The sequence below is a fragment of the Cryptomeria japonica genome, chromosome 4 (genome assembly GCF_030272615.1).
Source record: "Cryptomeria japonica chromosome 4, Sugi_1.0, whole genome shotgun sequence".
Lineage (NCBI taxonomy): Eukaryota > Viridiplantae > Streptophyta > Pinopsida > Cupressales > Cupressaceae > Cryptomeria > Cryptomeria japonica.
In genome coordinates, this window is record NC_081408.1 from 241011942 (window position 1) to 241034381 (window position 22440).

Below are 22440 nucleotides of genomic sequence, written 5' to 3' on the forward strand. Positions count from 1 at the left end.
TGCCTCTAGTGTTTTCATTATGATAGCTTTATTTTGGACTTGGATTCATGTATCAATGCTTGACTATTTTGATTTGAGATGTTCTTGTCTTATCATTTTGTAGTGGCACCAAGTTATAAGTGCATTTTATGAGATTTATTATGTCCATGTTTATGTTTGCATTGTCTTTTCTTATTTCAATAGTTTACACACATGTATGTATGAATGTTTGCTTTTATGTTTCATGATGTTCTACCCCACTTGGGGAGTTATATTGTGTTTTGGCTATCATATGCTTGATGTGTGTATTGAGTATGGAGGTATAGGGAATTTCTCCACCTAGCTAGATGTATGGGAGATGTCACACTAAGCCATCCCTTCTTACTATACCTAGTCATTGTACTTGATATGAGTAAGATTAATGTTGTATTTAACCTAGGTAACCCACATTTGAATCAAGAGTAATTTCAGAACCAGTACTTATAAAATTCCAATGGATGCGTGATTGAAAGGATTGCTAAAATTTCACGTTTTTTGTAAATATTTTTTATGACTTGCATGATTATATGATTTAATCATTATCTAAATTGTGAAATTTGAATAAGGTAGAATGTTTAATCATGTTTCAGTAATGAGTTTTTTTTTTATAACGAGAAAATTTATATATAATAAGAACTAAGTTGCTGGTTTAGATGCTAAAACCACCTAATATAAGTGCACCATGATAAATAGCCTGAAAGAAGTCAACCAAGGATGCATACAATTCCACCCATCAAATTTCAAGCTTAAAATACAAACTGACAGACAGCAAAGAAGTCTATCTACAACATAATTATCAAACCTGACAAGTAAGATTAGCCATGAACAAGTAATAGTGGTTGGAGAATACATAACAGTCGTTGGCAATCAATAAACTCTTTTTTGCTATTCGCCATATATGCTGCAAGTTCCAATCAGATAAGTAAATAGATCGACACTAACAACAACATAAAAATAAATCAAAGCAATTGATATATATTTTCCCGAGTGTGCAACAAGAATGGTCTATCATTCTCTGCCATGGAATGCTTTTTGTGGATCCCTGGCATCGATAATAGAATGATGTGGAAAATCATCTGGAATGTCACTAAAATTCAAACCTCTTGCATTGAGTATTTTGAGAACCTCTTCGAAGACGATAGCATTGCCATCTGGGGTAAGGTGTAAACCATCACTGTGGACAAAAAAGCAGAATAAAGGATGTCAATAACAAGGAGCATATTTTTGGTCCATTGAAATACATAAGTTACTGCATGTTTGTATACCTCAAATATTTGTGTTGCCATTCTGGGGTCTCTTGCATTCTTGACCATAAGTCAACTACTGGAATGCTAGCCTCACTTGCAACTTCTAGGCAAGATTTTGCATAGGCTCCTGCAACTTCATTAGTTCGTTCTGGTAAATCAACAGCATTTTCGCCATAAGTAGCTCTGCAGAAATGAAAGGAAACATTATTATGAATACATCAATAAATTTACACTAATAATATTGCACCAGATATTTAAACACGATACTAGAGGCAATGCAAATAACCTTTTGTACTTGTTTCATGAGTCACTAACCGAAATTATAGGCCTCATAGACAACTAACTCTCCGTAAAAGTCTATAGTAGGCTCTAATCCAAAGTCGAGATCAGCGTGGCAAGAAATGTTGAATCTATGGTCATCTTAGGGAGTTATTCCCATCCTAGCCCCAGTTTTTCTCTAAATTCCCAGAAATCAAGCAGAGACATACAAAAGTCTAGGATGAGCCAAAACAAGTGACCTTGCATACTGCTTGCGCCCCTTTTCATCAACAGGGGGAGGAGTGATTAGCATTATCAGCATCGAAGATGAACATTTCTGCATCAAGAATAAAACGGAAATTAGCATATAATATTGCCATTTTTCCAAACAATAGGATAGTAGTTTTAAGTGATAATAGAGCTATCCTCGAAAAACTGTAGGTATTTATATGGTGATTAATAAGTTAAATGAAAACCTTGAGAACTAATTAAATTGTTTTGTATGCTATAAAATGAGAGGAGTACTCTTTAAAGCTTAACAATAGATGTTATTAATCGTCTATTATAATATTATGTAAATCAAATGGAGAGCATCAAAGCAAAACCATTTCAGTATTTCACAATTATTATTCCCAAATCTCACTTATTTTATTGCTCAATCGTTAAAATCACCGTGGCAGCTGTGCAAGAAATAGGACACACAAAACAATACTTAAATACAGTTTTGTATGCATATATTGTGTATAAACATATGTAACCTAGACATGTTTGTATGTGTATACACATGAAAAGATTTACATAAATATAGTTATTTGTACATACGCATACATTTGCATGCTTAAGCACACAGAGAAGTATACAAATATGTATATTTACACTTGTATATATATCTATGTAGAGTTATATGTATTCCAAAAAAAGGGTTCTATGCCACTTCCATTCCTGAACGAGCCATAAGAAGGGAGTCTCTCCATCATTATTTCAAGATATTAGCAAAGTGTTTTATTTCAGGTGTTCACTATTTGACTTATCAATCATCCTGATTCTTTCTTCAATACAGGATTCTCCATGAAATCTTTTGGCGTAAATTGTTTTGCAACAGAGCAGTCACAATCCTGTCACAGCAAATTTGCTCTTCAGAAGGTCCAAGTGAAATCAACATTACAAGATATGACTGAAGTGAAATTTCTTCAAGCTTTTGGTCATATCAAGAATTAGGCTTTTTAAGTTAATTCTTAAACTCTTGTTATCTTTTCAGTAAATCAGTGAGGTTCAGACATTTATCGGCAAGCATTTTCATCATCAAAACTCATGATTCAGTTTTCTGCCATTTCCTCATAAGAAGGGAGTCACTGCTTCCCATCATACTTCCATATCAGCAATCTCTTGTCTGACTCCCTTTGCTTTAGATATCAAAGAATATAACTGGCCTAGTACCCTATTGTCCTGTCAATAAAAGTCATCGTGCTGTTTTTTAGACTTTAGAGTCACTGCTCATTCCAAAAGTTGCTGCTAAAATGACAGCTGTAGAATTTATCTTGCTGTTGATATCGCTGTTAAGCAGAATTTAACTGTCTAATGAAATTGCTGCTGCTCTGTCTACCAAACCAGCTGTCAAATATTGCTGTTAACTGCTACAGAAGTCTCTGCTAATCTGGAATGATCGCTGCTAATTTGCAATTCACTGTTTTTCCTGTACTTGCTATTTACAATATATACAATGTTTTTTAAATTTTTGGCATTTCACAAATAGCCAACAAAACTAGAACCTATCTTTTCCAATTCACCTAGGGCAAAAAGCCGACACACTTCAACTCAAGACAAGATTTACAGTGTTCTGACCAAAAGAAAAACCTTACAACTAAATCATATGCTGTTCAACTAAATGCACAGACTGAACAGTGCAAATACACATAAAGCTTGAATAACCTTAAACCACAAGGAAATAAATGCTGTGGTAGATTGAATCATAGCATACAGACATGCTGAGTCACCAATAACTCACAGATTTTTTCCCTGAGCAAGTACTCTTGATGTTAACACACAATCTAGCGGCCGCGTTTTTGGCAAGTCACAAGGCAGAAAGGTGGCAAGTACTCACAAAAATACTTGGCCATGCACAGTAGACATACAAGTGTGCTTAGGATGTGGAAAAAATATAATTTTTACACAATTATGAAAATAGCATGCACTATGAAGGTTTGTGTATTGTGGCCTTATACCCCTGCAAGGGAAGGGGTGTTACCCCTCAACCCCACTGGTCAGAGACCTACCTCCAAACCCCTACTAAACTCATTTGATACATTTTTAACCTATATTTTGCATAAATTTATACTTTTTTTACAGATATTTAAGTATTTTTTAAGTTGTCAAGTTTTGCCTAGTTAAAAAAAACTTGGTTTACAGAGTCCAAATATGCAAACTCTGGATTAAATAAAAAAAACAATATAAAGCCACAATCTCCAAGTTCGAGTAAACATACAATACAAAACTTACAAACTCGTTAAAAGCAATTTAATCTACCTCAACAGACATGCACAAGAATTAATAAGCTACACTAAGTCGCATTCAAAGCTACAATGTCTAACATAACATCATTGTGCTACAAAACTTTCAATAAATGCCAAGCGATATTTAACTCATAAACGCACAATATTGAAAATCTCAACAATTAAGAAGCAAGATCTAATCCTCACAAACTAGCCATCCAAATCAGCTAATTTCTAGTTCCAATCATCCAACTGCTGATAGGGATCAGGATCTAGCCCCTTAGAACCAATCACCACACATCCCCTATTCACCCAATATAAATCACTCCATCAGATTTGTGGTTGCTCTTCAGACTCCAAAAACATGCGAGGATGACTTGTGAGGATATATTGCAGATCATGCAAAAAGAATCATCGCTAGATCCAACAGCCTTGGTAAAAACAAAAAATAGTTTCTCTTCCAGCATGGAAGAAACTCAACAAAGAATCTGGATGCTAAAGGAAAAAGTATCAATCTACAAATTCACAGATGCACTCCTTAACCCCAAGACACTTTGTGCTTTAGGACCAAGCAGACAACCCAATTAAACATATTCAACTAGGTTATGTGTGGAAACAGTTTATGCTACGTTACCCGGGGACGCGTCCCTGAACTAAAATTCCCCATCCCCCATACCAGGGACGTTTTAGGGACTTGGGGATGGCCAGGGGACGTCCCCCCACAATCCCCAAAATTGCAAAATCTGTGGGAAACACCCCAGAAACTTGGGGACGACAGTGACTCTCAAAGGGAACGTCCCCCCATCCCCAATATGGTTGGGGACGTCTGTGACATCCCCTAACCGTCCCGGGGACGGCCAGCCGTCCCCCTTTTCCCAACACATTTAAATAAATAAAAGAGACTCGAATGCTCAAAAAAAACATTTTTAATTTTATTATAGGTCTGTAAAACTGAATTTTCACTCATATGACAGGTAAACATGTCTCAATCACTTCCAAAAGCACTTAGAAATAATGAACAGCAGCCTGGTAATAAATTTCATAAACACGTAAAACTAGGTAGTGTGTAAAAACATGTTTCCAGGTCTGCAATATTGGACTTTTCACTGATATGAAAGGTAAACAGGTCTGACTCATAGCCAAAAGCACTGAGAAATATGAATAACAGCTTGGAAATGAATTTCACAAACACCCAAAACTTTGTAGTGCATAAAGAAGTGGTTGTAGGTCATAATAGTAATGGAAAACTATCAAAATATCCTCCAACCAGAAAGAAACAATGAACTACATGCAAACAAGTGCTGGCATATTGAAAATGAATTTTCAATTATGAATGCATATTGAGTTTCCCGGACGGCAAATTTTTTTATGAATGGGTTGGAATATAGATATATATGATGCAGCTAAAAGTGCAATTGGAAACTTTTGGTTCTACTGCACCATTCCATTCCACACAACCAAGTAATTCTTTTTGTTGGTTTGTTTTAAAATATATAGCTCAATTCTGTCTCATGAATTTTTATATTTAGAGGTATATCAAATTCAAATTTTAAACTCTCCATTTTATAATACCTATGTTATTTAATTTATTTGTGTTAGGTTTCCTTATTGGCAAAACATGGTTGATGCCATTATTATTTGCACGACGGGTTTCAAAGCTCCCTAATGATGAGGAGATAAAGGGTTCCATTTTGTCACAAAAGGTGGCTGATGTGAAAACCACAATGGAGGAGCAATGAGATATTTGGAGGGAGAAGTGTTGCACCATCATGACTGATAGTTGGATGGATAGAAGAAATAGAACATTGCTAAGTTTTCTTGTTTCTTTCCTCAAGTGATTGTACTTCATCAAATGCATTGATTTAGTGATTAAGATTTTCAATTAATGCTTTATTGATTCATTGCTTTTGTTTCTTTCTCAAGTGACACAGTATTCATCAAATCTATTGATGCAATGAGAAACAACAAAAACATTGAACTCCTTTGTGAAGCTTTGGACGGAGTCATGGCTGAGGTGGGTGAGGAGAATGGGATGCAAGTGGTTACAGATAATGTAGCAAATTATGTTGTAGGTAGCTACAGATGTATAGGCACCCGTAATGTCTTGGACTCCTTGTTTTGCTCATTGCCTTTGACCTCATATAGGAGGATCTTGGCAAGATTCCATGGATCAAAGCATGTGTGGAGATAGCAAAAAATATTTGTAAATTCATATACAATAACACATGTCCTCAACCTAATAAAACAATTCACAAGGTAGAAGTTGGCTCATCCATGTGGAAAAATGGATTTTTGATGAGAAAAGCTTTTGGGTACCAACTGCGGAGATTGTACAAGTAAATCTAATTCTACATTATATTTTTATTCATATTTTATTATTTTTCTTTTATTTGCTTATTTTTGTTTACACTTATGTTAAGTGTTTCACAATATATGCAATTTATAGAGTCCTTAGTGCTTCTCCTACGAGTTGTTGATGGGGAAAAGCCCACAATGGGCTACATATATAAGGGCATGGATAGGGCCAAGGAGGCCATTAGATCTATTTAAGCAAGAGTTGATAAAAGTATCACTCCATTTGGGAAATCATCGATAGGCGATGGCACCTTGAGCTTTACAAGCCTCTACGTGCAGCTGCTGATTTCCTCAATTTGGCATTCCGAATCTGCCCTGATTTCAAGGGGGATGAAGAGGTTCTAAGTGGGCTCCCTGCATAGTCATAGAGCGGATGATGTTTGATTCTAGAACTGAAGCACAAATAGTCATTGAGATTGAGATATTTAGACTTGCATAAGGAAATCTCTTTGCACGTGATATATGCAAGGCAACTCGGTTGATACTGCAGCCAAGTAAAAATCTATTACAGGCATAATTCAAGTTTAAGAATTAAAAAAATTCAGCTTTTTATATTATTATTAAGTATTGAAACTTAAAGTTGAACAATGAGATAAACATGTTTTCTTTTTCTCATCTCAAATGTATGGTGGGAAATATATGGTGTTAAGATACTAAATCTTCAGAGAACTGTAGTTCAAGTATTGAGTTAACCATGCATTATGCAATACTTCAAGTTGTGAGCACAATTGGAATATGTTTGATCAAATACACTCCAAGAAGTGCAACAGATTGTCAGTGCAGAGGTTGGCGATCTAGTTTATGTTCATTACAACCTAGGCCTTAGCCATAGACACATTTTGTGCTCTGACTTTGTAAAGTCCCCTTTTTGTGAATGCCCTAATTTTTGCCCTAAACCACAATCAAATTACAGTTATAATATCAATTGCTGTATGCCTGAATCTGTTATCAATATCAGATCTGATTCTCTTCAATGCCTTGCTGAATGGTTAGTCTGCTGCTTATATTAGGCGTATATATGTTAAATCATTATTCATTGCATACCACAAAGGACAAGGATGTTACTGTCTGTGACTCTGAATTGTTACGATCTGAAATCATTTCCAGTTGATGATCTCCACAAATGAATTGCACTCCTTATACCTACGAATGAGAGGGAGTCATACCTCTCCATTTTGCGAGGGATGTCTCTTTTCATAAGGCGCTGCTTGGGAATGCTTAACTAATCTTGGTTGGCTCCCTATTAAATAAGTTGCTGAAAACTAATCTTTTTTTAATCTTGGTCGGCTTTAACACAACAAGATTTTAATTTGTTTTTAAATGCCAAATATGTTGGCCCTCATGCAAATCTATTTGTTAAAGCTGTGATTCACCTTGGGTTGGCCCTATTATGTGGCAATATATATTTTGTTTATACTTTGTTTTATTCATTCTATATTGTCTTCTCCTCCCTAGGGTCGGCCCATGCATTCATTTATTCATCTATACTTGATTATATAAAGCAGCAACTAGGGTTTTTAAATGCTGCAACTAGGGTTTTAGGTTGGTGCATGACAGTATCACTCATCACACTAGACGAGGTAAATTCACAATTGTTTTGGATAAAGAGGCAGAGACAATACCCATGGCAGAGGAGAATAGAGAATGAGCAGACACCCAGGATGTTGGTGTGGATGTCACTGAGACACAAGCCGAATCGATGTATACTTGTGTATGTGATCATGTAAACTTTAGGTAATGAGGAAGCTCCGACACTACGGTTACTTATAGTTCAAATGAAGTTGAACCAAGGACATATATCTAGATGCTTTCTCTAGAGAATAAGATACAAAAAAAATTATTCTATTTACTTTAAATATTTACTATTTCTAAATTTTGTACTGATCGGATATATATGACTCACGACATAACATTGAATTATTGATTATCTTTATCACTATCAAGTATCATAGTATATTATATTTTGTATATTCAAGTGTATGTATGTATGTATGTATGTATGTACACCTGTACTTGAGGAAAAAAACAAATTGTTGTACTAGCATACCCAAACCCCAAACCCATTCCATTCCCACACCAGAACCAAACAGCTTAGATGTTGATTATGGAATCTAATTATTTGATTACTTATAATTGGCGATTGGAATTGGTTGTTGGATTATCATGTACCACGTGCACTTATATTGTTCATTGTCCAAGACTACAAAAATATTGCTGAAATAAGAAATAGAGAAGCTAACTGAACAAATCATGTCATTCCAGATTTCATACCATATCATTGAAGAAGTAGCTTGTTTGCTGATTTTCATTCTAACTGTGAACATTCCATTATTTATTTAATCTTTATATTACATGTTTGTGGTGAGAAGGATTGTTAAAGAACTCCTTTTTCAAAGCTTAAAATCATATTTGACAAAAGTTCTTCAAAATTTAAATAAGAATGTAATTCCACTCAGTAAGTCCTAGCTGATTTGTAATGTGGTAATCAGCAAGTTCTGTTATGCCTTTGCAGTGAGCAAATTGCTGAGGGAGGCTCATCATAGCCATTCCATTTGCTTGTCCAGAAGTTTATCTTGGTACCCCTTCCAAGTTGCTAATTGAGGTGGTCCTGGAGGATAGACACCTTTATTAACATGTTTGAAGACCCTCGTTTACTGAATTTTGCTAGAGTGGAGCAAAATTGCATTGAGTCTATACATTATATTTTTATATTTGTATCCTTGATCACGGAAGACCTCACCTTGTATGCAGTTTCCACTATGTTTTCATAGCTAAAGCTAAGTTAGATAATCAGAAATATATAATGTTCATCCTTCCTTGGATTTTGGGAGAACAATTGTCGAATATTTCACCAGAGGATATCTAAATTTTGCATGCATTACTTTTCATAGAAGATCTTATTGTATATGTTGTATGTGATTTTCTACCTATAGGGAGACAGTATGAGAACTGCTTGAAGAACAGGCAATCATTTGAATTCTACCTTGCCAATCTGAGCCCATCTAATGGTCCATGGAGATGTTTTTCTTGGAGATTTGCTGATGACCATGTTCCATAGGTTTGTAGTTCATTGCATGTTGTTTTGTAAAGCACAAATCTTTTTTCAATTTCAAGATGCTCTAATACAATATGTTTTTATAGAATGTTAGTGCACCCAGCCCATTTTTTTATGTAGCTAAACCCTTTTGGGACTGATGAGCCCACTCATCCTTCAACACAGTGAGTTCACCAATCCACATTTTGGTCAACATGTACAAATTCAACGAATGGATTGCTAAGATATAATGTCTGCAAGAAGTGATTATATCATTATCCCACATGCATAAAGTTAATAAGCCATTAAGGGAATCTTTTTCCAGCCTCCAGGAAAAAAGAAATAGAAGAAAAAAACAGTGTTCCACGGATGTTGGGAACGAGGAGACGCGGGGACGTGGGGACGGGCTTCAGGAACGAGGGGACAAAGAGAAAAAGTTTTGGGGACGGGTTTCGGGGACGGGGGGACTTGGGCCTGAGAGGGAGAAACACGTTTCCGTGGAACACTGGAAAAAAACAATCATAATTCTATTTTTCACCAGTAATTTTCAACTTTATCATTTGCATTTTCAAATTTCTAGTTTGCAGCAGTTTCCAATTTCCAAATTTGTATGGTAGTTTAAAAGTTCTCAAGTTCAAATTTTGAGTTTCAGATATGGGCTTTAAAGCGGACAAAATTCATAAGGTTTCAGAACATTCGTATTTATCATTTTGTAGTTTTTAGAACCTAAAGTTTCTAATAAGGGTTTGCACCAGCACAGCCAGCTACAGCTGGGCTTTTAACGGGCTTTTAACACCCACCTACAATAATTCTAAAATCTATGGAGAATTTCCTGTAAACTATCATAATATTCTCAAGTTCCATTGAAAGTGAAATCAACTTCTCATCTTTTACGTCAAGATAAGTGACATGCATTTCTTCCAGTACAAAATGCATTCTGCTGAGTCCTGTGATGCCAGACATTCATGTACCTAATTGGATTAAGAACTTCATTTGTGATATAAGAAATAGAGTAAATTGATTCGTGGCTTCCTTTGAATAATTTCACTCCTGCAATAAGCTAAAGATTATTGTAACATATCATTCAATTAGCTACATAGTTGAGCAGTAACTCCAACCATCATGCATTTACATGCTTTCAGACCAAAAAATATAAGGTAAAATTAAAATTTGAAAGAGATGCGAACCACTAACAATCCTTTTAAACTTAAATTCTAAGACACTCTGCTCAAATCTACTTCAACCTTCAAATGAGTTATGATTTGGTGAAGATTCGCCATGTACTCTGTAAGAGGCACATGTTGCCGCTCATTGCTCCTCCCTAGGAGAGCTGCATCATTAGCTCCAAAAAAAACTGTTACCACTGATGGTTGCTTCAAAGACTCCTGCACAAAAGGAAAACAATTACATTACAAAAAAGCAGCAGAATATAAAACATAACATAATCTTCATTTTTTTATTTACAAGAATATCAATATGGATTCCTTCTGAAATTCTATCATCATTTACCATGATGAACATAAATTTTAAATTTAAGATGAAATTCATTCTCTGATTGCATCAAAATTCCCAAATTTCCAAGTTGTACATGTTCAAGATGCTAAAATATGAGAAATAAGGCACAGAAGCTGGATGTTCGGTTGAGCTAGGTAAGTAAGTCATGCCAAGATTATTTTTTGCCAGGTTGATTACCATAGGAATTTTTCATGCTAGCTTTTGAAATGTCACCCAGGATAAAGCATCCACATCTGCATAGAGGAGAAATAATAAGACATCCTATCAAACAACCCACACATTCATTCAACGTTTTCCGCAAATCAAAGAGGTCACAAGATCACACTACAGCAAACAACATTTTCTCATAAGTATTGCAAGATATGGCAATTGAGGCAATTGCAACACGAAAATCTCTCCACTTATTAATCATGACAAAATAAACATGATAATGACAAGAAATATCTCCCAATATTACCCATCAGATTTTGATGACTTGTGGAGTGATGCTATGGAAAGATAAATTCTATTGTATACAAAGTTTGCACACTGTTATCAGTTATGTTGCAAACATACACGCCCCATTGCAAATGGAGACCCCCACTTTTTTGCTTGTTAGATTAGTGTTTTGTCTTAGCTTGGCAATAGTTTTGGTCCTTTAGCCTTTGCTTGTGAGAAGGGTTTATGTCTTGTCAATCCAAGATAGGGTGAGTGTTGAGTGACCTTTGGAATGTCTTAGGAGTGCAATGTCTTTTCCTTAGGGTGTGACAACGTCAGGAATTCGTGAACAAACATCAGGAACGAGGATTGAGGTTGAATGTAACTTTTCCTTTCATGTCTTTTGACTTTTCATTAACTTAATTAATTTTTAATTAATCATATTTAATTATATTATTTTATATTTTAATTTAATTTTTAATGTTTTAATTTTATTATTATCATTTATTATTAAATTCTATTTCGAACTGGGCACATTACAGTCCACCCCTCCCAAATTTGCTTGTCCTCAAGCAACGTCGATTTTAACTTTCTCAAACTAAGTCATCTACCAATATGAATCAAAACACGGAGCATACACGTGAAAAACACGGAGTATACATGTGAATATTCTCATTGTTAGACCCTTCTTATTGGCTCGAATGCATTCATTATTTTAGCCTTACCCTGCAGGATGGCAAGATCAAGGCTCTGATACCATTTGTAATGTCCCCTACCTGATTAACATAATTTACCTATTTCAATATACTAAAATTGATTGAGAGACTAATCATGAGAACCAATCATTGATATTCTTCAACTAGTTATTAGCAGGTGCTTATCTATTTTCATCATTAGATGATTAATATCATTATTAATATAGATATTAGACCCTACTACTACTTCAGTTTTAAGGGAGAAAGGTTTACGTATGTTACCAAAGCGCTTGGAGACCAACTAAAATAAGTTCCCTCAAAGTTTACAGATCCAAGCCCTTACCTATCTTGGGTCTATACCCTCAAGGCTTATGGGTCGCTGATCCCCACCCTATCTTGGGACTTAACCTATTGCTTGGATTTAGACTGCCCCTCTTTAGAACATCTCATCCCCGTCTTCTTAAATACTGACAGTACTAACATGATTTAGACTATAAGTACACTAACTTCTCATGTATTATGAATATATATGATATTAAGTATGACTGTCATACATATTGCAATTTATAACAATATTATTACTAGATTCTGCATAACAACTTTATCAGGCTTCATATACTAAGCATACATATTAAGCACATCCCCATGCATACCACCAAGAACAAGGATGTTACTGCCTGTAACTTGATAACAATTCTGATCTGATCTGATCTGATCAATGGTGATGTCACTAGATGCTTTTGATTCCTTACCTTTATATCTATCAATTTGAGGGAGAGGTCACACCTCTTCATCATGTATGCCCTTTGGCAAGAGACATGCCCTTTCACCATTAGCACCCTTTGAAAGAGTGCAACTCTTCATTATTTCTACCCTTTGGAAGGGACATAGCCTTTCGTAATCAGATCTCCACCTATTATTTAAATCAGATCTGCACTTCTCATTTCCAAATTATCCCCTCTCAAATTAGGTTCGCTTCTCCCTTTTATATCTCATTGTTGAGGGAGTCACAACTTTTTCTTTCATGTCTTTTGAATTTTCATTAACTTAATTAATTTTTAATTAATCATATTTAATTATATTATTTTATATTTTAATTTAATTTTTAATGTTTTAATTTTATTATTATCATTTATTATTAAATTCTCTTTCGAAGTGGGGACATTACATTGAAAATGCAAGATGTTATAGAGAAAAAAAATTGAAAATTTGTCAAAATTGTCAATGTTGTCAATGTTGTCAAAAGTGCGAGAAATGTTGCAAAAAGTTGTCAAGAAAGTTGTCAAGATGATTGACGTTTGAAAAATGATAAAGTGTTGAAAAACATGGAAAAAAACGAAAAATATGTCAAAACAAGGAAAATTCCTTGTCAAATTCCTTTTTTCCGACCTTGACAAGATAATAGAGGACGTTTTGTGAAATTCCTTGGATGAAATTCAAAAGTCAAGTGCAATCCTTGTTGAAATATGGAATTCAAAGCTCAAACATGGATTTTTCACTCTCCAATCAGATGTTTCATTAGGTGTTTTGTCGAAGTTCCTTAACATCTCCTGAGCGCTTATGTTTGATCAATTCACCCAGGCGCTTAGCATCTTGTCCTTCTCTAGCAAGGATTTGCGCCCTCCTTGTCCTTGATCAAAGTCTTAAGTGTGCCCTCCTAGTCCTTGTTCATCATGGAAAACCGCCCTTCACTAGTCCTCTTCATCACGAATTAGCGCCCTTGCTTTGCCTAGTCCTTTTACATCTTGAAGGTGAGCCTTGTCCTTGGGGACTCCTCACATCCGCTTTGCATTGTCTTTGATATCCTTGAAATTGCGCCCAACATTAAGATGAACTTGTCCCTTTACACCTAGGAATTCTGCCTATCATCTTGTCCTTCCTCACCAAGAATCCTACCCAGCTTCATTTTTCCCTATTTAGCCAAGAAATTGCGCTTTAGTTTAGTCCTTTACATCTCCTAAGAAGTGCCCTTCATAGTCCATAGCAAGCATGAAAGCCCGCTCAGCATTTAGGCCTTCACACCCAAGAAATCATGCCTTGCATATTGTCCGTCACACCTAGAAAACCCACTCAAGGACTAGTCCCTATGCACATGAAATAGCTGACTTGCATTGTCCCCTTGCACCATCAAATACCGCCTCGTTTAGTCCTTGAGTACAGCTCAAATGCACTCAGTCCTTAGTCCCTCTTACCCCCTATAACCACTTTGCATCTGTCCCTCTTCCATATGAAAATGAGCCATAAAGGAGCAAACTTAAAGTGCAGGTCTAATTCACACAGCAGAGAAGAGCAATTAATATTAAATGCAATGAGAAATGTGTTGAATGAAGTGCGCCCCACCTTGCTTACATACCCTTTCAATGGTGAAAACATGGGGGACCAACCAGGATAAATACTCCATCAGAACGTGTGTAAAGCAATCAATGCAAGCGCTCAAGTCTTGTCAAAAGGGCCAACCTCAAATGGAGGAAATTATTTGAATTTGAAAAATAAAAAGCAATAAACAATCCCAAATATGGCCGACTCATTAAAGGAGAAATATATTATCCTTGAAATGCATATAAATGAAAAGTCAATGCAAGCTCTTTCCACATCAAATGCTATTCATTTCTCAAGCGAGATCCAAGAAGAGTTAGATTGAATTCAAAGCAAAATTTGAAGTGGATTTCATAATTGAATTAAGAGGAAGTCCAGCAGTTTGGAGGTGAATTTTCAAGAAAAAATCAAACCCAAGACCTAATTAGGCGAATTCGAAGGAGTTAGGCAATTCACATTCAACAATTGAGCGAACTTTCTCACTAATTTGAGCCTTTGTTCCAGTTTTAAACTTCATTTCCAGAATTTGCCAAGTAAAAGTGCTAATTCCATATTTTGGGGGGCTTTGGTGGACCAATTTTTATGAATTAATGTTATTATGGGTGTTATTTTACAAGTTTGTCATTGGGTTTATTATCACGAGTTAAGAATGCAAGATTCTAATTTTCATTTTCATATCAATTTCTTGCATTCCCTTAACTTAGGGTTTCATTTGCTATCATAATCCAACGTATTTCTTTCTTTTTCAGGTATGGTTGCAAAAAGGAATGAAGGTGAAGGAAGGAGGCAAGTTTCAAGTCATGCAAGGGAGCATGTAAGATGGACTTCACAACCTCAAGGATGCAAGGACTCTACAACAACGACAACATCAAGGAATCAAGGTTCAAGTTGAAAGAGGATGAAGATGCAACTTGGATAACAACATTTGCAAGGATAACAAGATCAACAATTTCAAGAGAAAGTGAATGATGCAAAGAAGAGGAACACCTTATTAACTTGAGAAAGACATCAAGATATTTGAGGGTTTGATCTACAAGGAAGACTCTACATTGACTTTGGATTTCCTTTGGAAATCCAAGATCAAAGGATCCACGTTTCACAGTGCAAGATAAAGTCATCACAGCATCAAGAAACAAGTACTACAAGGGGATCAAGGACATCAAAGACACGTTTCACATTTCAAGAGGACATCAAGGTGCAATGTCATGTCCCTTCCATTAGTATGTGTATATATATATCCTAAATAAAACAATTATTATTATTATTTAATATGAAAATTACCATCAAATGATTATTTGAAATTTATTTATTTATTAAATATTACTATTTAATTAATATTTATTAAAATTTATTATTAATAATGTTCTTGAAATATTCAAATAAAAAAATAAATTAATATCATATTGTAAACATAATTTATATAGAATAAATTATAAAACATGCGATTAACCTACTCTCATCATCTCTGGATACGAAAGATTGAATATTGCATTAACCCATGTATCAATTAACAAACAACAATATGGATATATTACCAATGCATCCAAAGGATTGACTAAGTATCAAAGACTACCAATTGATCATCACTGCATGCTATAGATCTATCATATTACCCATACACAATCGACTTGATTAATACATATCGATGAATCCAAGAAAATATATAATATGGTGCAATGTTCTGCGATCATGTTAACATTGATAAGAATTCACAAATACCAAGAATTGCCATTATCCATTAGGGACAACGCAAGACATGACTCTTCAACAAGGTGATTCTTCAAAGGGCGTGACCTTTAAGAGATAAAGGTATAAAGAAGTTTCAAATACGAAAAGGATAGGAGGAGGAATTACATACAACTAAAAATATAAAATATATAAATATTTAAAGAGAAGAGAAGGACATTATCTGACAAGATCTATCAAATCAGATCAGATCAGATCAGATCGGAACTGTTATTGAGTTACAGGCAGTAACATCCTTGTTTCGGGTGGTATGCATAGGGTATGTGTTTAATAGGTAAGCTTCATATATGTAGCTCAATAATTTGTATATAGAATTTGATAACAATATTAACCAAGACTGAAATATTGTATAATAGTAATACTTAATTCCATAACAGTGGCAGACCAGATCTGCTATGCGTCAGATCTGTCTGCCCTTTTACCAGCACCTAAATATAGTAAAAACCAATGTTTAAAGCAGTGGTAGTATCAATAAAGTATCTAAAATGTAATTAACAAATACACTCATAATTGGTTATATTATTAATATATATATATATAGAGAGAGAGAGAGAGAGTAATGTTGTAATATTAATAAGATTATATATATATATATAATGTGTTAATTAGACAAATAACGATATTAGATTGTAAATCAGAAAGAGCTCATAAGAATTATGGATGTATGATAGATGAACCATTTATTTCTTAATAGTTAATTGATTGAGCAATGGAATATCACTGATTCATGTTAAAGGGAAATGTCTCCTAATATATTTAGTTTGAGTCATAAGTATATGGAAATAGATTGATTATGGTTAAAACATGTCTAAACCTAGTAGGGGACATTACAAATGGTATCAGAGCTATGATCCTGCCATCCTACAGGGTAAAGATGAATCAATGAATCATTCTAGTCACTAAGAAGAAATCTGACAATATGTGTATTCATGTGTATACTTTGTGTATGCTTTGCGTTTTCGTACATTCATGTGTATACTTCGGGTATGCCTTGTATGTTCATATATATACTTTCTGTTTTTATTGATAAATGATTGTAAATTGCTTGAGGACAAGCAATTTTGAATGGGGAGGACTGTGATGTCCCCATAATAGTGATTGATATCTGAATATACTTACGTATCAGTTATTTAATTATATGAGTTTATGACTGAAACTCTATAGTATTATGTAATCAGTTTCATAAACATAATAAATAGAGTATTACACACATTTACATTAATAATACATACTCATTAAATATTACATAATATTAATATTCTTATTTACATGGTAATCATAATGTAATATTGACAAGGCAACAAAAACTAATAAGACTAATAAAACATTAATAAACAATAAATAACAATATAGTGGCAGACAACATCTGACACATGTCAGATCTGTCTGCTTTCCCATCCTTTAAATAATCGATGATCACATGTTTATCACGGAAATTGTTGTTTATACATAAAGTTGCTAATGTAATTTACTCTCACCAATTACATTAATAACTAATCACCGATAGAAGACGCCTCTACATAAAGATGTGTTTCTTATTAGAGTCACGACTTATGAAGAAGTCATTGGAATTCATATATCTTATGGTTAGGAATCCAAAACTATTTATTCTTGATGATACCAACTCTTATCCGTAACTAGCAAATGAACAAGATAGAACAATTAAACAAGACAAACAAATTGTTAATCCTTAATATGAATGTAGTCGGAAGGTTGTATGAATGAATAGGGAAAGGCCTGTGTAAAACCATCAGGCGTCTATCCCAAGATGGGTAGAGATCAGCGACCCATGTAAGACCTTGAGGGTGTCGTCCCAGAATTAGGCCTGGGCTTGGATCCAAAACCCTGAGGGAGTCGTCACGCTGAGGTATCAAAGCGTCCTATTCAAGATCATAATCCTTTCCAAACTTAAATTATTAGTAAGGTTTTTAAGTTGAACTCCATCGTGATGTTAATTTCTATTTCTATTTCTATTTGCTTTGAGAATGTTGGAATTATGATGTCTTAAATGGTTAAACTTACTTGGGGACATTACAGGATTTCTTAATGCTGTCATGTTTTCGGTATAATTACATCATGCACCTTTCTAATGTATGTTCCTTGTATTCTTGGTATATATATACTGTGTGTATTCAAAAATTGCTTCATGTCTAATATGTTTTTCAGCATGTATGCCTTGTCTTTATGTATGCCTCATGACTGATGTGTCTTCAGCATGTCCATTCCATATGTGCGTTTCTCATGTATGCTTGTGTACTACTTCATTGTTTACATGTATGATACGTGAGTGACTCATTCCCTATGCATATACTTCATGTGTATTTGTTATCCATGCTTCATAAACAACATGTTGGTTTTCTGCCTAATATGTTTTCCACATGTATGACTTAGTCTTAAATGTACTTATGTGCATGATTCATGCCTTACATGCATTCCTCTGTATACTTCATGATTCAAGATTTTTCGTGTATTCATATGTATTATTCATGCTTTATGTAGCTACTTCCTGCCTTATGTGCCTTGCTTCATGTTTTACGTATATCCGTGTATATTGCTTCAAGCCTTACATGTCCTATATATTACTTGGTGTTTTACGTGAATGCTCCATGCCTTACATCTATGCTTTGCACCTTATGTATATTACCTTATGTTTACATGTGTGCTATTTCATATTTCAGGTATATACTTATGGATTTGCGCTACATGTCTGATAGGTATTTAAGTGAATTGCTTCATGCTTTAAGGGTATTCATGTACTTAATGTATATTTCTCTTAAATGTATATACACTTCATGATTTGTGGATATTTATGTATTTGTTGTGTCTTCAATATGTTTGCTCCCATGTATGTTTTATATGTGTACGTGTATATTTGTAATGAATGTATAATTATGTGATTGCTCCTTGTTTGTTACATTTTCAGCATGACTGTGTCACACACACCTTCGTAATGTATGTTGTACATCCTGAAAATGCTTCACATCATGAAATGTTTTCAATATGTTATTCTATGTGTATTTTATATGCCTTTCTCAAATGCTTCATATCTTAAACATAGTTACTTCAAGACTGATGTGTTCACGGAATGCTTATCTCGTGTGCGTTCTCTAAGTGTATGTATCATGTATCGGTTACATGTATTTCACTTGTATGTGCATGCCTTAATTGTATTCACTTGTATTACACATCTGCTTCACACCTTGTGTATATTCATGTGTATACTCCATGTTTTATGTAGATGCTTCTTGCCTTATATGCTTCGGATTTACACCTTATGTGTATTCGTATGTATGTCTCATTTCTTATGTATTCATGTGTATGCTTAATGTATTGAGAGTGCTTACTCTATGTATGCTTCATATATATGCTTTGCACCTCCATATGACATGTATGCTCCATATCTTACATGTACATGTGGATATTGCTACAGGTATTACTTTTGTCTATGCTTCGAGATTTCCATGTATACTTCAAGCTTTGAATGACTAAGCACCTCCATATGACATGTACGCTCCATATCTTACATGTACATGTGGATATTGCTACATGTATTACTTTTGTCTATGCTTTGAGATTTCCATGTATACTTCAAGCTTTGAATGACTTCGTGTGTATTACTTCATGCCATCCTCTTAATGTCTCATGCTTCATGTGTACTAAATATATTCAGGCTTCATGCCTCATTACTTTGCATGTATTGTGTGTGTACTTCATGTATGTATATCTTATGTTTTATTAGGAGATGACTCGATTGGGAAAATTGTCGATTGCTTGAGGACAAGCAATTTCCGGAAGGGCGGACTGTCATGTCCCTTCCATTAGTGTATATATATATATATATCCTAAATAAAACAATTATTATTATTAATTAATATGAAAATTACCATCGAATGATTATTTGAAATTTATTTATTTATTAAATATTATTATTTAATTAATATTTATTAAAATTTATTACTAATAATGTTCTTGAAATATTTGAATAAAAAAATAAATTAATATCATATTGTAAACATAATTTATATAGTATAAATTATAAAACATGTGATTAACCTACTCTCATCATCTCTGGAAATGAAAGATTGAATATTGCATTAACCCATGTATCAATTAACAAACAACGATATGGATATATTACCTATGCATCCAAAGGATAGACTAAGTATCAAAGACTACCAATTGATCATCACTGCATGCTATCGATCTATCATATTACCCATACACAATCGACTAGATTAATAAATATCGATGAGTCCAAGAAAATATATAATATGGTGCAATGTTCGGCAATCATGTTAACATCGATAAGAATTAACAAATACCAAGAATCGCCATTATCCATTAGGGACAACGCAAGACATGACTCTTCAATAAGGTGATTCTTCGAAGGGCGTGACCTTTAAGAGATAAAGGTATAAAGAAGTTTCAAATACGAAAAGGATAGGAGGAATTACATACAACTAAAAATATAAAATATATAAATATTTAAAGAGAAGAGAGGAACATTATCTTACAACATCTATCAAATCAGATCAGATCAAATCAGAACTGTTATTAAGTCACAGGCAGTAACATCCTTGTTTCGGGTGGTATGCATAGGGTATATGTTTAATAGGTAAGCTTCATATATGTAGCCCGATAATGTTTGTATACAGAATTTGATAAAAATATTAACCAAGACTGCAATATTGTATAACAGTAATACTTAATTCCATAACAGTGGCAGACCAGATCTGCTATGCGTCAGATCTGTCTGCCCTTTTACCAGCACCTAAATATAGTAAAAACCAATGTTTAAAGCAGTGGTAGTATCAATAAAGTATCTAAAATGTAATTAACAAATACATTCATAATTGGTTATATTATTAATATATATATAATGTTGTAATATTAATAAGATTATATACATATATATATATATATATATGTATATGTGTATATATATATATATATATATAATGTCTTAATTAGACAAATAACAATATTAAATCGCAAATCAGAAAGAGCTCATAAGAATTATGGATGTATGATAGATGAACCATTTATTTATTAATAGTTAATTGATTGAGCAATGGAATATCACTGATTGGATTCATGTTAAGGGGAAATGTCTCCTAATATATTTAGTTTGAGTCATAAGTATATGGAAATAGATTGATTATGGTTAAAAGTTAAAACATGTCTAAACCTAGTAGGGGACATTACAGTGCAATACAATAGAAAATTTCACCAAGGCAAAGAGATGTTTCGAAGCGGAGAATAAAAGGTAAAATAACGACATTATAAGATGGATTCCCAAACATGAGAATGCATTGCAAAATATATCAAGACAAAGAATTCCCAAACGTGAAGGTGAAATGTGATCTAGGAAAGTAGATAGTTCAAAAGAGTTAATCAAAGTTAGAAACTTCATTGAGGTGATGCAATTTGATAATATGAACCATCACAATCAGTCAAAAGGTTCAATAATGTTGAGCATCAAGAGATATCTATGCTAAGGTGGCACCCAATCATCATCAAACAATCCAATGATGATGTCCAAGTGCATTGAACCTAACTCATTCCAAAAGGAGCAAGTGACATGTGGCACTACATCAAATATTATTAATTATTCCTTACCTCATCTCTGATTGGTCCACATTCAAGGGAAGGCCATGCGTCCAAAATGTTGTAATTTTCTCATTGGTCAATGAGGTGTTAGTTGTAACTAACCTTAATTAGAGTTTACTTTAAATTATCTCAATTGTTGATTTCAAATCAGTCCTAGCCATTCATATGTAATTGAGACGTCTATATAAGGCTCAGCCTTCTCATTTGTAAAGGTTAATAGTAGCAAGAATAGAGAAGCAGTAGTAGTAGAGTAGGGAGGAGGAAGCTCGAGATTGTTGCCAAGACTATGTTGAAATCAATACATTACTTTCATTGAAGTTATGGTGGATCTTTGTGTGGTGTTTTTACATTTTGCATGGTTTCTTGTTACTTCTCAAAGTTAGTTGAAGTTCATTGATTGTACTGTACAAATGTGAAGATGTTTGATGGAATTCTGGTTCATAACATTTGTAGTTTGTTGATTGCAAATTGTACTGTATGGTCAATCTGAACCTAATTTAGCATTAGTTCAATTGTAGATGTTCATTTGGATTGCGCCAGTATTGGGTATTTGGATGAATGTTTTACAATATGAAAATCCTTCATTACCTTTGGAGATTGCATCAATTTTGTGTAGTTTTTTCCTCATGGCAAAGCAAAGCTTGATTATGGAATCCATCTATCTTACCACTATCCGTTATCATCATTGTTCATAGGTCTTAGCTTAGATTTCTCTAACCTTATATCCCTTTAGTCTTTTA

The 22440-nt window shown here is 34.1% G+C and overlaps 1 protein-coding gene across 3 annotated transcripts in view; it reads right to left on the reverse strand.

Moving 5' to 3' along the window:
- Window positions 1-718: 718 nt before the first annotated feature.
- The window catches only part of LOC131065504 (GDSL esterase/lipase At5g62930), a 92475-nt gene continuing 70753 nt past the window's right edge, over window positions 719-22440 (reverse strand). Inside the window, exons 3-7 of one of the 3 annotated variants that reach the window (XM_058000004.2) lie at window positions 10646-10786; window positions 1754-1860; window positions 1284-1448; window positions 1119-1192; window positions 719-919 (exon numbers count right to left, since the gene is read on the reverse strand). In XM_058000004.2, coding sequence (XP_057855987.2) covers window positions 834-919; window positions 1119-1192; window positions 1284-1448; window positions 1754-1860; window positions 10646-10786 — 573 coding nt within the window. In that variant the 3' untranslated portion in view covers window positions 719-833. Of the gene's footprint in view, window positions 1193-1283; window positions 1449-1753; window positions 1861-10645; window positions 10787-22440 lie in introns of all 3 variants that reach the window. The other 2 variants (XM_058000003.2, XM_058000006.2) reach the window with 2 other exon arrangements.